The sequence below is a fragment of the Arvicola amphibius genome, chromosome 4 (assembly GCF_903992535.2).
Source record: "Arvicola amphibius chromosome 4, mArvAmp1.2, whole genome shotgun sequence".
Lineage (NCBI taxonomy): Eukaryota > Metazoa > Chordata > Mammalia > Rodentia > Cricetidae > Arvicola > Arvicola amphibius.
The window spans coordinates 133,176,158-133,190,353 of record NC_052050.1 but is presented as its reverse complement, the minus strand read 5'-3'; the positions used below and the strand labels follow the sequence as shown (position 1 = coordinate 133,190,353).

The window sequence follows — 14,196 nt, the reverse complement described above, 5'->3', positions numbered from 1 at the left end:
CCAAGACCTGTATACGCTTGTCACCTGCTCCGTGTAGCAGTGAGCTGCCTCTAAGACAAGATTTCACTATGCTTCCCAGACTAGCCTTGAACTGTCTAGCCTCCTGCCTCAGCCTCCTTTCTGCCGAGAGACCCAGTTTTAAGACAGTAGTCTTTCCTTTGACCTTTGATGTTGATTAAATTTAAAAAGATTCATGGCTGTAAGAAATTTAATAGCTCTATAATATTAATGTAATTGAAAACGGCCTTTGGGGGCTGTTACATGACATCGTATAAATGTTAGCAAATCTGCTTTAAGTGTGGCTCTCTATATAACTTGTTTGATTAGAAAAGAGTATTGGTAGATTTTGAAGTACACTTTTTGTGAAGTACAAGTCATGGATGGCAAAAAATAGCTGTTCGAAAGATATAACTAAAACTCTGTGGAGCTAACAAATAATGTAATTAGTGATATTAGATTATCCATTTAATAGACCGCTGTTCTAGGACACAAAGATTATCGGCTCACACAGCTGTGCTTATTTTGCTGAATGTCTCTTTGTTTTTCCATTTCCCGATCGGAGCACAGCAGTCACATGTTAACAAGTAGGACTTTTTATGGCCCCAGTACCTCTGGAACGGTCATTAAGGTCACTCAGAGATAGACTCACACGTGGATCCAAATTGCTTTTGCGTGGCCTTGGTTTAGTTCCAAAAGAGAACAGGAAAGGGTTACAATCAGTTTGGAGTCCTTGGGAGGGAGGGCAGGGAAGTAGGGGCCTAGGGAAAATGTCTGGCTTCCTGCACTGATCAGACACAAAGAACAAGCTGGCCTTGAATCTTTCCCAGGCTGACAGATAAACTCCTCAGGGAGTTTGAGAAGTTCAACATCTGACTAGACTCTCATCTGTAAACAAACTTAAAGGGCAGGTTCGAGAATCTAGGAAATTTGTTTCCATGCATGTATGCATGTATGTACGTGGGGTATGTGTTTGTGTGTGTGGCATATGTGTGTATGTGTGTGGTGTGTGTGGTTATGGGTATATGGTGTTGTATATGTGGATAAGTGTTCATTCATGTGTGTGCAGGTGTGTGTGCACATGTGTGCATGTATGTGTCGAGAGGCCAGAGGATAACCTCTGACATTATTCTTCATGAACTCTCTATCTTAAGTCTCTGCCTCCCCAGGACTGAATTTACAAGCACATCCTGGCTTTTTTGCTTTGTTTTGTTTTGTTCTGTTTCTTGAATGTGAATGCTGGGGATTGAACTCAAGGGCCCATGCTTCTAAAGCAAGCACTTTCATGGCTGAGCTGTCTCTTCTCATCTCCAGTATGAGCCAGACAGGCACCATGATATTTGGCTCACAAATAGCTTTGTCTTACAAGCTTGCTAACAACGTAGAATTTAGTTAGAAACTCCACAGTTCTTTGTGGAGTTCATTTCCTCACTGGATCTCCGAAGCAGGTGGTAGATATGGTACATTTGACCCGAGAGAAACATTTGAAGAAGTACAATAATGTTAGATATGTGAGGTTTTGTCATTTGGGTTTTTATTTATTATTTTATTTATCAGAAATCTAGATGCCGCAGTTCAAAGCCATGCAGGAACACAATTCTGCATGCTATGTGCATGAAATTTTAAATTCTTAGAGCCATTCAGTAACGTGGCAGGCTGTTCCCTACAGCTGTGGGCTCTGCGGCTCTAAAAACTACTTGGGAAACGGTGGGTCAGACCAGGTACCCCTAAAACTCTGTCACATGATCCCAAGATTGCAGCATGTGTTAAGGCATTGACATTTCATTCTGGAGTAAGGAAAACTGAGTGGGAACAAAAATAAATAAGAAAAAATACATCCTTCTCTTGGTACAACTGAGAAATACCCAAACCCCAGAAGACATTATTACTAACCCAAGAGAATCACATGGATAGCAAAATAGATTCAACCAGGGGTAAAGAGATTGATTGTGTGGATTACTGGATGCAGGTTCCTGTTCCAACCTGTTTCAGATTGTCTATGGCTTGTCCTCACCCAGCTGCTGTCTTCAGAGGAAGCCCCAGAGGGCTAGTGGTTCTCCAAGCCTTGCCTGGGCCCCTCAGTATTGCACAGGGAGCAATGAGAGCCAGGAGCATGAGGATCCCTGCTGTTAGAATGTGGAGCATATGGGCTCCATTCACAGACATTTGGTTCTTTGCAGAGAATTGACTAGATGGTGGCTCAGTCATAAAGACCAATAAATATCTCAGGAAACATAATGGGCCTGGAGAACACAATTTTTGATCTGAACTCTATAGTTGAAGGTCAATAAGCCAATCTACAGAGGCCCACAAGGGTCATACTTGAGGAGTACAGCCTTGCTACTTGAGGTGCACCATTGAAACATGGCTAACTGTAGCTACCAGCCCCACCTCTCTACCCTCTGGCCACACTGCTCACCTCTACTCTACATAAAGCTGAACAAATATTTAGAGAATGTTGGTTTGAAGGAAAGCGAAATTATCAATCCATTTTAATGTCTTTTTTGTCTTCAGGGCCCTCGGTTTACATGAGCTTCATATAACCTATGACTTTTTTTTTTTCTATTTCTAGTGTCCATGGAAAACATTGGTGAACAAGGTAAAATATTGTAATGGTTGCAGATATAATATCGTAAGAATAGTTTTTAAAACATATTGTGTCCATTATATTTGCTTGGGCTTAAAAATTATTTCTTGACAATATGCTAATATGATAGAGTTAATGGCATATCATTTTTTAATTTCCCAAGCTAAATTCTCTCACAAATACTGTGTAATGGTCATAATTGTTTCAAAGATCCTTAATGCTCCAAGATCCAAGGATATGAACGACCTCCTGTCCCAGCTTGAACTACTTCATAACTAAGCTATCTACCTGCAGAGTTTATGAAATCCTGCCTCTGCCTGTGTTATGCTGATTTAAGTTCCATATTAGATAATCCAAATTGTAAATGAATCCACAGGTATAAATATCATAATTCTTTAGGAAAAATTGAAAATTTCTAGTGAAATATTAAAACATAAAACATGTCATATTCTGCTTATTTATTTGTTTAGTTTTTGTTGGGAGTAGAGGCCTGGTGCCATCTGGGAAAGAAGTCTATCACTGCTATGCAGCCCCAGCCCTCAAACATGTCTATATTCTGATTTGGCACATTTTTCTGCAATTGTTTACTTCAGAACTATGCTGATGTATTATTCAGATGGAATTGCTTTCAGAAGGATGAAATTATGATTTTAAATTTGTGTAGTACTTCAAGCCTTTAAAAGAACATACAGAGTGTGTTTATATGATCAAACAAATATACTCAGGATGCTTTTCCTAACAGTTGTCCTGTGTACTAAATCAAGCATTAGAACCCCCACAGGCAGAAATCACTTCCTCCAGATGGTCCCTGTTTACATGTTGTTGTTATAACCAGGAGAGCTACCAGTGTCAACCAGAGCTAAGCAAACAGGCAAGCGGCTTCTCAGAGGGAAACTGCTTTCTCTGCCTCTCAGTAAGCAAAGTTCATAAAGCCTGGAAGTCTGAACATTTGGTTAATATTGGGTTTACTCTTATATAACTGCCCCACTTTTATAGCTTAGAAAAAATCTGATTAGCCAGTTTGCAGAAAGATGGGCCTATGTAGTGATGGGGAGGTGCTAGTCAGTGGGTATGGATGTAATGATACACTTAGAGATGTTAAAATAGCTTGACTTCAGGTATGTATTCAAAGAGTTGCACTTATTTGAATATGATGTAATACTGTTTATAGTATATCATTGTTAATTTGGATAGTTTGTGAATACCATGACTGGAGTAAAATTTTGCATATTACAATGATGGTTATGTTTCTCTCGTTTTAGTTGTGTGCCTCATGGCTTATCATCTACTTTTTGCAATGTTTGTCTGGTCATACTGGAAAACCATTTTTACACTGCCCATGAATCCTTCAAAAGAAGTAAGTTAAAGCAATAGTAAAGTTATCTTGAAGATAGCAATCAGTAATGCTGACTTCTGAAGATGAATTGCCTTCTTTTCATCAGTTGTTACAAACTATTGAATATGGTGATATTTTTTGATTTTAAAATATCTGTATATGTTAATAAACACTTGGGATTTTCACTAAGTACTTACTTTTGCATATGGTAGAGTTATTCAATCGAATCTTTTATGCATTCTTTTCTACTTTAGAGTTGTGTATCCAGATAGATCAATAAGAGATAGGTGAGATAGATAGATAGATAGATAGATAGATAGATGACAGATAGATAGATAGATAGGTGAAAGATAGATAGATAGATAGGTGAAAGATAGATAGATTCATACTTACATACATAGAAGATAGACAATTTATTGTAATTCCATACTAATTATTATACTAAATACATATTAGTTGTCTGGCAATCACCAGGAATAGCAACTATCAATTGCTTAACTCATTTTCTCTGTATTCAAGAAATCTATAGCTAGTCCACAACTTTTACATACACAGATTCCTTCTTTCTTATTGTTCTGTCTGTTTTGATTCCATGGACAACTACTCGGCTGAAGATGTAGCGCTAATTCCAGACATTATGAATACATTATAGCCAGCAGGCCACAGACAGTAGGACATAGGTGCCCTTTCCCTCCGTGACATTTTCTTCAAGGTATTGATTCCATTTCCACTTGCATTTAGATGACTTCATTATGACACATTTCACACGGACGTCTGGGAATGTTATTCTCAATGATCCAGTGAAGAGAGGAGTGGTTATTGGGGGACCACTAGCAATCTTTAATACAGAGGCTTTTAAGTAGTAGCATATGGCTAAATTGAAATTACGTTTTTGAATATATCATGCTGTTCATTTCTGGGCCTCTCGTTTGGGTAAGAGCAAGGGATGGTATCTTCCATGCCCTTTGCTCTTGGCATTTGCTGCAGTATATGTTTGTTGAATTTGAATAAGCATTGTTGTTCATAGCATATTTTTAGTAGGCCAAGTTATAAAGAAGCCACAGCACTGTAAATTGTTCCCTAAAGCAATCAGTTTGACTTGAACCTGTGACCATAGAGGCCAATAATCATGCTTTCAGTCTGGAAAATGTGTTAAAACTAACCCACATGTTTGCATAGAAATAATGGTACGTGTAGACTATAGTGCTTCATGGACCATCTTTTCTTTGTCTTTCTACTTCTCTCTCCTTTTCTATGTATTTTTCCTCCCTCATATAGTGTTCACTTCTTGCTCATAATCTCCCTCACAGTGTCTTGGCCTTTGTGTAAGTCTGGGAAAAAAAATGCTGACTTCTATCAATCGGGTGAGTGATATCATCCACTCAGGTGGATACCAACCACCTCTCCGTTGATAACTCACGCATTTTTTTCCCAGCTCTGATTTCTTCTGAGAGCTTAATGTATGTGTCGCTCTGTCAGACATTCCGCTTTGGGCAGGCCAGTGGCACTTCATATACAGAGATCACTACTTTGTCATTCCCTAAACCGTAGCATGTCTGTTTCTTAAATGTAAGCGTCATGCAGGCCTGGAGCCTGGGGTCTGTCTGTCTATGTCTCTATCTCTGTCTCTCACTCTGTCTATCTCTTCCTCACTCTTTCTGTCTCTGCATGTCCCTCTGTCTGTCTGTCTCTGTCTCTTTGTCTCTCTGTCTTTGCCTCTCTCTCTCTCTCTCTCTCTCTCTCTCTCTCTCTCTCTCTCTCTCTCTCTCTCTCTCTCTCTCTCTGTCCTCAATTCCTCCCTACCCCCTACTTCTCTTTATCCCTCCCTCTTTCCCATCTCAGTCACCTCCATCATCAGACATGCTCTACACCTTCACGGTCTTTTAAGTCTTAATTATACCCCCTTCCCAGAACCCTGCAAAAGTTTATCTTCCACCTTGAAGCTAGAGTGTTCCATCTAAAGAGAAATTTAACATTTTAATCCGCTGCATGTGTCTGTTCTGTGACTGTATATACTCCCACATGGTAAAGTCTGGTCTCCCATGCCTGGCAACAATAATCCTTGTCTGGGTCTCTGATGTCCTGTGTTATGTTCTTGGAACTCTTAACTCATGCAGCTTCCTGAATGTACCATTTCAGTATTTTTTTTTCTATAATATTATTTCCATTTTCTCGTTAAAAAATTATTGTTTGTATTTGTACCAGCAATAGTTATCTCGCTTGAAATTCTCAAGCATGGGATTATCCCAGAGTTCAGTTTCTGGACTTCTTTTTCTATATATCTGCATTGGCGATCCTGTTTAATTTTATAATTTCATATAGTCTGCCATTGGTCTAACTCTCATTAATACATTAGCCTAGACCTCTCTCCAGAACTCCAGACACATCTAAAACTATCTCTCTGACGTCTGACAAAAATTTCAAATTCAGCATATCTGAAAACATTGGATCTCCTACTCACTTTTCTAATCATATTTTTTAAAGCGGTCCCACTTCACAAATGGCAGTTATATCTACCATTCTTCAGACCAGAGCTTTAGAGATATGCTTGACTCTTCTTCCGCCTCCATCCCAGATACAGTTAGTATCTTCAGGCTATAACTTTAGCGGATGCCTTCAGTGTGAGCTCATGCCCTCTCCTGCTGCCACTCTGAGCCAAGAGGGTATAATCTCTCATTTACATATTTGCAGTATTACGTGGAGGGTTTCTCTAACTACCCCATACAAAACAGCAACCCTCCTAGGACAAGTGTAGACATGAACCACAATGAATTTAAAACTGGATGGGACTTTGCTGGGTAATTGTTTTACACAAAACCGTGTGTGTGTGTGTGTGTGTGTGTGTGTGTCTGTGTGTCTCTGTGTGTGTGTCTGTGTGTCTGTGTGTCTGTATGTGTGTGTTCGTGTGTGCAGTTACCCTCAGAAGCCAGAAGAGGGTGTCAGGAACTGGAGTTAGAGGTGCTTCTGAGCCAGTTGGCATGGGTGCTAAGAACTGAACTTGGGTCCTCTGCAAGAACAGAAAGTGCTCTTAACCACTGAGCCATCCCTCCAGCCCATACTGCTAATTTTCACAGCAGCATAATATTCTCCTTGAACTATGTAATGACTGATGTAAATATGCCCCAATTTTAAATTTAAATTCTATGGCTGACCCCAGTCGCATATTATATATGGTACAGATATTAGCGAGTATGTACATAGAACTTTACCTATATTTTAAATTATTCCTTAATAAAAAAATTCTTGGATGTAGAATTACTAGATCAAGGAAATTTTAGTTGCTTACCAAATTGCTACCCAGAAAGGACTGAAGCAATTTTCAATACTACCAGTTATATCAGACTCTTGGCATTTTTGTTATTATGAAAACTCTGTTAGCAATTTAGTGAACAAACTGGTGTGTGTGTGTGTGTGTGTGTGTGTGTGTGTGTTACACAAATTCTAGTTGGTATTACTAATAAAAACCTAGAGTCAGATATAGGGGTTAATGCTGAAGATCAGAGAGGCAGAGTGACCAGTCACTAAACAGACTTTGACCTCTACTGGATCTTCCTGTCTCTACTATGAATACTCAGACTGCCTCCTTAGACTGCTTGTTCAGACTACTCCTCAGACTGCTTCAGACTGCTGCCTCAGACTGCAATGAGCTCCCGTCTCCTCCCGCCTTTGATTCCTTTCTCCACCCAGCCATATCACCCCTGTCTGCACAGCTGTAGCATGAATTCTGATTGATCTTAAGAATAAAAACCAGGAGTCAGATAGTAGGGGGTGAAAGCTGAGAGGTCAGAGAAGCAGAGCAACCAGCCCCTAGAGTTCTTACCTCCACCAGTGCTCAGACCAAAGGGGTGATCCCTTCCTCAGACTGCCTCCTCAGGCTGTGTCAGACTGCACTGAGTCCCTGTCTCCTGCCTTATATTACTCTCTCTGCCCAGCTGTATCATGCCTGTCTCCACCTCCCTGGTGCTGTGATTAAAGGCATGTGGTCCCAAGTGCTGGGAGCACCTTTGTGTGAGCTCTTTTTCTCTTTTAGACTGGCTCAATTTTGTGTAGCCCGGGATGGCTTTGAACTAACAGATATCCATCTGCTTATATCTCCGGAGTCTTGGGATTAAAGTGGGTGCCACCACTGCCTGGCCTTCAGTGGCTTAGCTCTGCACTCTGATCTTCAGGAAAGCTTTATTTGTTAAAAACACAAACAAAATATCACTGTGTGTGTGTGTGTGTGTGTGTGTGTGTCCCCTACATCAAAGATAACCAACAGACAGGAAAATGTATTTATGTGAGTTTTTAAAATATAAATAATGATTTTTTCTCTTTGTGTATATGGTTAAAATTGAACCCTATTTTAATCTGGAAACTACAGAAGACTTTGGATATTGGTTCCTAATATACTTACCACTAGGAAGAAGGCAGGCATTTTGGAGAAATGATTTCTTTTAGGACTATGCAGGAATAATGAAGATCAGCCAAGGACATCTTCTAGTGCCAGAAAACAAGGAAGTGCTCAGACAAAATACATAGACAAAATACATGTGTCAGAGGAACACACGGGCCAATGAAAGAAATCCAAGTGGAAAAGTTGAATGATTTGAACAGCAAAAGTCTCTGAGCATGAAATAAACACCTCTAAGACACCTTAAATAAATGAGTAAATTGATAAATAAGAAACAGAACAGAAACACGATAGAAGACTTCTAGATAATTTCTGAAAATACTTCACCTTTTAGGGGTGGAGGCATAAATCCCCATCCCTTATTTATGAACAGGTTCCTTCCAAAGAGTACAGGGTGGGAAGAAGAAGTACCGAGGAAGTGGACACTAGAAACCCTGATGGAAAGCTCCCTCATGCTGGAGAGATGGTGTAATGGGGGAGGAGCAAGAGGACCTGGTGTTCTTCAAGAGGACCTGGGTTTAGTTTCCAGCACCCATCTGGCAACCTGCAATCAACCATAACTCCAGTTCCAGGGGCTATGGTGCTAGTCTCCAACCTCTGAGAGCACCCACCAGACAGACACGTGCTACCTGTGCTTGCCTGCAGGAGAAACACCCATCCACACAAACTAAATCTTAAACAAACAAACACAAATTTATACCCTCCCTTAACTATGTGATTGAGGCCAGCTTGATAGGTCCATCGATGCCAATATCAGTTTTCCGCCCAACGATCCATAACCCTCAGTTTTATCAGGAGACAAATATCAGAAATGTTGCAATTAAATAGCCCTCTATTCAATACTAATACTACTCATAACTACATGGGAGTAAGAAGGAACAAGAAAAGGAAAATGTGAACGATGAAGGAAATCTGAGACACCCCCAAGGCTAAAACGAACCTGAGGGCATATTGGCGATTGAAAATACTTTAGGATTTCCATAATCCCATATTATGCAGATGGATGGAGTAGAAATACCAGAGTAGAAAAAGATATTCCAAAACAGAAAATCTGACTATTTATGCTGAATTTTATGTTAGGCACTTTAGTCTATAGTGTATCAATATTATTTTTATTAAAGTGCAAAAAGTGCCATGCTACTGTAAGATAGTAATATGTGAAACTTAGTGATGGGCTATATAGGAATGTTAGAAATTTTACAGTATTTTCTCAATTTGTTAAGTAAATCTACTGTATTCTTTAAAAACAAGATAAAATTAGTCTAACAGAAGCAAAACCAGGATTATGAAGAACTGAGACATCTGGAGGTTGGAGAATAGATCAGGAGTTAGCAGCTCTGCTTTCCAAGTTGCTCAGTACCTTCAGATACGTACAGATAGCATCTTCTAATCTGTGGACTGGCAGGACTTTGCATGCCATAATGTTCTGGAAGAGGAAGTGATGGAAGGGAGAATCATGTAGCTCTACCCTATTCCAAGGTAGAAATCTATTTTTAAACTCTATATTATGTAAGTAATATTTGAGTTCTTGGAGCTGGTCCAGGGTATTCTGATTAATTGATTAATTTGAATATTAAACATGCTAGGATCTTCCATGTCCAACACACTCTAGAAGTTACCCATGAGGTGAAAAAGACACAGAAACTTGGTGAAAAGTCATAAAATGTTGAATACATCAATGTATATGACAGTTCTTAAAGGTCATTTAATAAGCCAATTCACTGGCAATTTACAGCACCTGGGTTTTTTTTTTTTTTTTTGGTTTTTTGAGACAGGGTTTCCCTGTAGTTTCTAGAGCCTGTCCTGGAACTAGCTTTTGTAGACCAGGCTGGCTTCGAACTCAGAGATCCGCCTGCCTCTGCCTCCCGAGTGCTGGGATTAAAGGCGTGCGCCACCACCGCCCGGCTACAGCACCTGGTTTTAAATCAGTTTTAGGAATGGTAATAAGAAGAGCTAGGGAAATGGCTCAGAGGAGGGTGCTTGCTTGGGATTTAAGCATGAGGCCCTGAGTTCAAATATGAAGCATATAAGTAGAAAGCCAGGCATGGCTTTTACATTAATGGGCCTGCAATTTTAGGATTAAGTCTAGCAAAAGATCATGCACACAAGAATATTACACCAATGTAAAAGTTATCTATGCTTGAAAACTGAAGTTTGGTTTTGTTCTGTTTTTAGTTTGTTTCTGGGAGGGCAGAGGTTTAGGCCAAGTGTCATGATCAAATTTGTATTGACTAATCTGTCATGACATAAATGACGTTTGTGTCACCTTAGTTTCTTTGTTAGAGACAGAAACTCTCTGGGTAGCCAAGGCTGGTCTTGAACTCACAATCCTCCTGCCTCAGCCTCTTGAGTGTTAAGATTACAGGGATACAAAGCCATGCCCAACTCCGGGTTGTTTTGTTTTAAGTACCTACTCTGTGAGAGTTTCATTCGCAGCTGCTCCAGGAATACAGCTCAAAATTGTACCGCACTTCCCTTTCATATATGTTGGCCTAGGTTCAATCCCTGGTACTGACAAATAAAGTATATATAATGTACAATTTAAAGAATAATCAAACGAAAATGCCCAAACAATTCAGCCGATACACAGAATAGTCTTCAGTTTCCTGTCTGCTATACACTTCACAGTTGCATGCCCCTGCACACCCCAAGAAGAAACGACCGTTCTGTATTTTGTTTTAATTATTCCCTTCTTTATAATTTTAACACATATGACTGCCCTTATTGGTAAGGTAGAGGCTGCTTAGCTTCTTGATTGGGAAACTTTGTAGAGAATGTGTTCTCTAAGATAATTTGTGGTTGCTGTCTTCAGCAAGACACTGAGAGAAAGCCCTTCCTTGTTCAGTCATTGTAGTTCATGGGGAAGCTCCAGGTGTGAGCTTAGATGTGTCCTGTCCTGATTCATTTACCCACACTACCCTTTGACAGGTGCTGGACTGAGCACTGTGGCTGGTCTGGCACACACCTTCTGGACCTATTTATAGGAATTCATACAGTACCAACTTTGGGACTTTCGTATGTATGTGTGATTATCGTGTAGGAGCCAAAACAAATTTTTGTTTTTCTCAAATAAATATGGTCAATTGGTTGAATCAAAATGTCAGTATAAGCAACAAATGAATACTTGGATATTTGAGTACCAAATGGGATCCTGTGTGACAGTTCTGCCTAAGTTCAAAAATGAGAGTGTATTTCTAATTGTTTTTCTTCTCTTCTGTTCCTGATTGTATCCAAGTGAAAAGTTCATCTGCTAAGCCCTGCATTTTTACTGTGCCATCTCATCAATTATATAACGAATATTTTGACAGAATTATTCATTTTATAAACTATTTCCTACATTCTGTTCCATACAAGCTTAAAAACATTTATGGAAATAGGTATAATTATCATTATTATCATCATATTCTTTTTCAATATTCATAAAGTAGTTATTTGAGAGGTTAAGAGACATGCCCAGATTGGGAACTCTATCAGCCTCTCTGAATATACTATATACCATTAATATTTTATAAGTACCTTTGAGTGTAATAGAGCAGACAAACGGGTTGTCATTCCTTTGGAAAATACTGATTAAAATTTAAATTTATTCCTCAGTTCCATCTCTCTTATGCAGAGAAAGAACTGCTGGAGAGAGAGCCACGAGGAGAAGCCCATCAGGAAGTTCTGAGGCGAGCAGCCAAAGACCTTCCCATCTATACCCGGACCATGTCCGGAGGTAAGCGCTGGTAACAAGGAACAGCTCACAAATGAGGAGTAATGGCTGTTGAAAAGCATGCTCATATTCATAAGCCATCAAGTGCTCGTTGGAGAGTGCTGTGCTCTTTCTTGGGTTGCTATTAAGTCAGTCTTCCTATTCAGTTCCATAAAACAGAACAGAAACATGAGTCACACTGTGGCAGCGAGAACTCAGAACTGACTCTAATTCCATCCCTCCTACTTTGTCGTGACTTGGTGATGATGTAAGGAAGTCTTTATCTGTAGTAGAGAAATTTTGCTTTTAAAGTTATAATTATAAACCTTCCTGTTTGTATTTAGGGAAGCAGTCTACAATGGATGTAAAGCTAATAATTTTGCAAGTGTCTTTTTAAATAAGACTAAAGTAGTAATTGTATGAATTATGTAAAACATAATTAAGGTACTGCTATCTTTTTTGTCTTAGATTTTATTTTCTCTTCTTTCATACAATATATCCTGGCCATAGCTACCCCTCCCTCCCTCTTCCCAGTTCCCCCCTCCCCTCTCCTCTAGATCAACTCCTCCAACCGCTTCTTCCCCAGAAAAGAGCAGACCTCCCAGTGACCTCAACAGAACACTGCACAACAAAATACAATAAGACCAGGCACACACACCCTAATGTCAAGGATGGGCAAGGCAGTCCAGTAGGAGGAAAATGCTCCCAAGAGCATACAAAAGAGTCAAAGACACCCCCACTCCCACTGTCAGGAGTTCCCCCAAACCAACAGCCATAATACATATACGCAGAGGACCTGTCACAGACCCAGGCAAGCTCTGGATTGCTGCTCTGGTTTCTGTGAGGCCCCAGGAGCTTTGCTTAGTTGATTACCCAGCTGTGCTCACTCAGGGTTCGCAGCCCCTCTGGCTTCCACAATTCATACTCCCCGTCTTCAAAGGGTTCCCCAAACTCTGATGGGAGGGACTGATGTTGAGACCTCCAACCTGGGTTCTCTCTTTGCCTAAGGTTTGGCTGTGGATCTCTATCCGCCCCCATCAGTTGCTGGAGGAAACCTCTCTGATGATGACTGAACTAGGCACCAATTTGAGTATAGCAGAATATCATTAGGAATCATTTCATTGACTTAGGTTTTTCTTTGCCAGTCATGTTTGGCTCTATGGAAACTGTTATATAAATAACTTAAATTCATAGGAAGCCTACTTCACTTATGCTTTAAAGTAATTTAATATCTAATTAAGTCACTGTTTTAATACACCAACACACAGCCAGGATATGGTGGCTCACGCCTTTAATCCCAGCTTTCTGAAGTCAGAGACAGGCAGATCTTTGAGTTCAAAGCTAGCCTGGTCTACAAAGTGAGTTCTAGGACAGTCAGAGCTGTTACACAGAGAAATCCTGTCTCAAAAACAAAACAAAATAAAACAAACAACAACAAAAAACACCACCACCACCAAAACCCCAAAACAACAACAAAAGCTACATGAACTACAGGTAATTGCTGTTAAGACTTAACCCAGATATGTGTTGTGGCTTTAAACTTCTGCTTGCCTATTATAGCCCATTAGCCCATTTTTCTGTTGAGCACTTAAAATATGGCTAGACCAAGGTGAGAATTCTTAAATATAAGATACCCAAATGCTTTCAAAGATTTAGCATGCAAGAAATATAAAATGCCTCATTAATATTCCTAGATAATTTGCATTTGCTTTGAGCTCACATTAGAATTGTCTTGAATCTATGTCTAACACAGTTTTCACTGTTTCTTGCAATCTAGTGCATCCTGTGAGGAGGTGTATGTAGAGAAATAGCATCTCAAATTCAGCCATGCAGATAGATTATGTTCTCTGTACTATTGAAGAAAAGGGGCCATCGTTACATGCAAGAACCAAAATCCTGTATTTGAAATGCTTTGTACAGTACTTTCTTCTAACCTTGTATCAGAATCAATAGAGATGTGAGGCCTCTTCCAATGTATGGAACCTCTAGGGTGTGTTTGCACATTCTAGACGACATCTTGGTGTTGTGTTTATGCACAGGAATAAATAGATTCAGCTGAGGAAGACATTCTGTTGACCAGTAGAAATGAACACACCTTCCCTTGAGAGCCACACCATACCTACTGATGGCAGAGAACTAACTCCTGAGAGATTTTCCAAGAGGTCTTTTGTTCTTGGACAGTCTCTCCAGGG

At 39.8% G+C, this 14,196-nt stretch overlaps 1 protein-coding gene across 1 annotated transcript in view; it reads left to right on the top strand.

Annotated features, from left to right (window-relative positions):
* Zdhhc2 (zinc finger DHHC-type palmitoyltransferase 2) overlaps positions 1 to 14,196 on the top strand; it is a 56,395-nt gene that overhangs the window by 18,524 nt on the left and 23,675 nt on the right. The window contains exons 2-4 of the mRNA XM_038326272.1: positions 2,570 to 2,596; positions 3,847 to 3,941; positions 11,908 to 12,028. Of these exons, the coding sequence (XP_038182200.1) occupies positions 2,570 to 2,596; positions 3,847 to 3,941; positions 11,908 to 12,028 (243 nt within the window). The remainder of the gene's footprint in view (positions 1 to 2,569; positions 2,597 to 3,846; positions 3,942 to 11,907; positions 12,029 to 14,196) is intronic.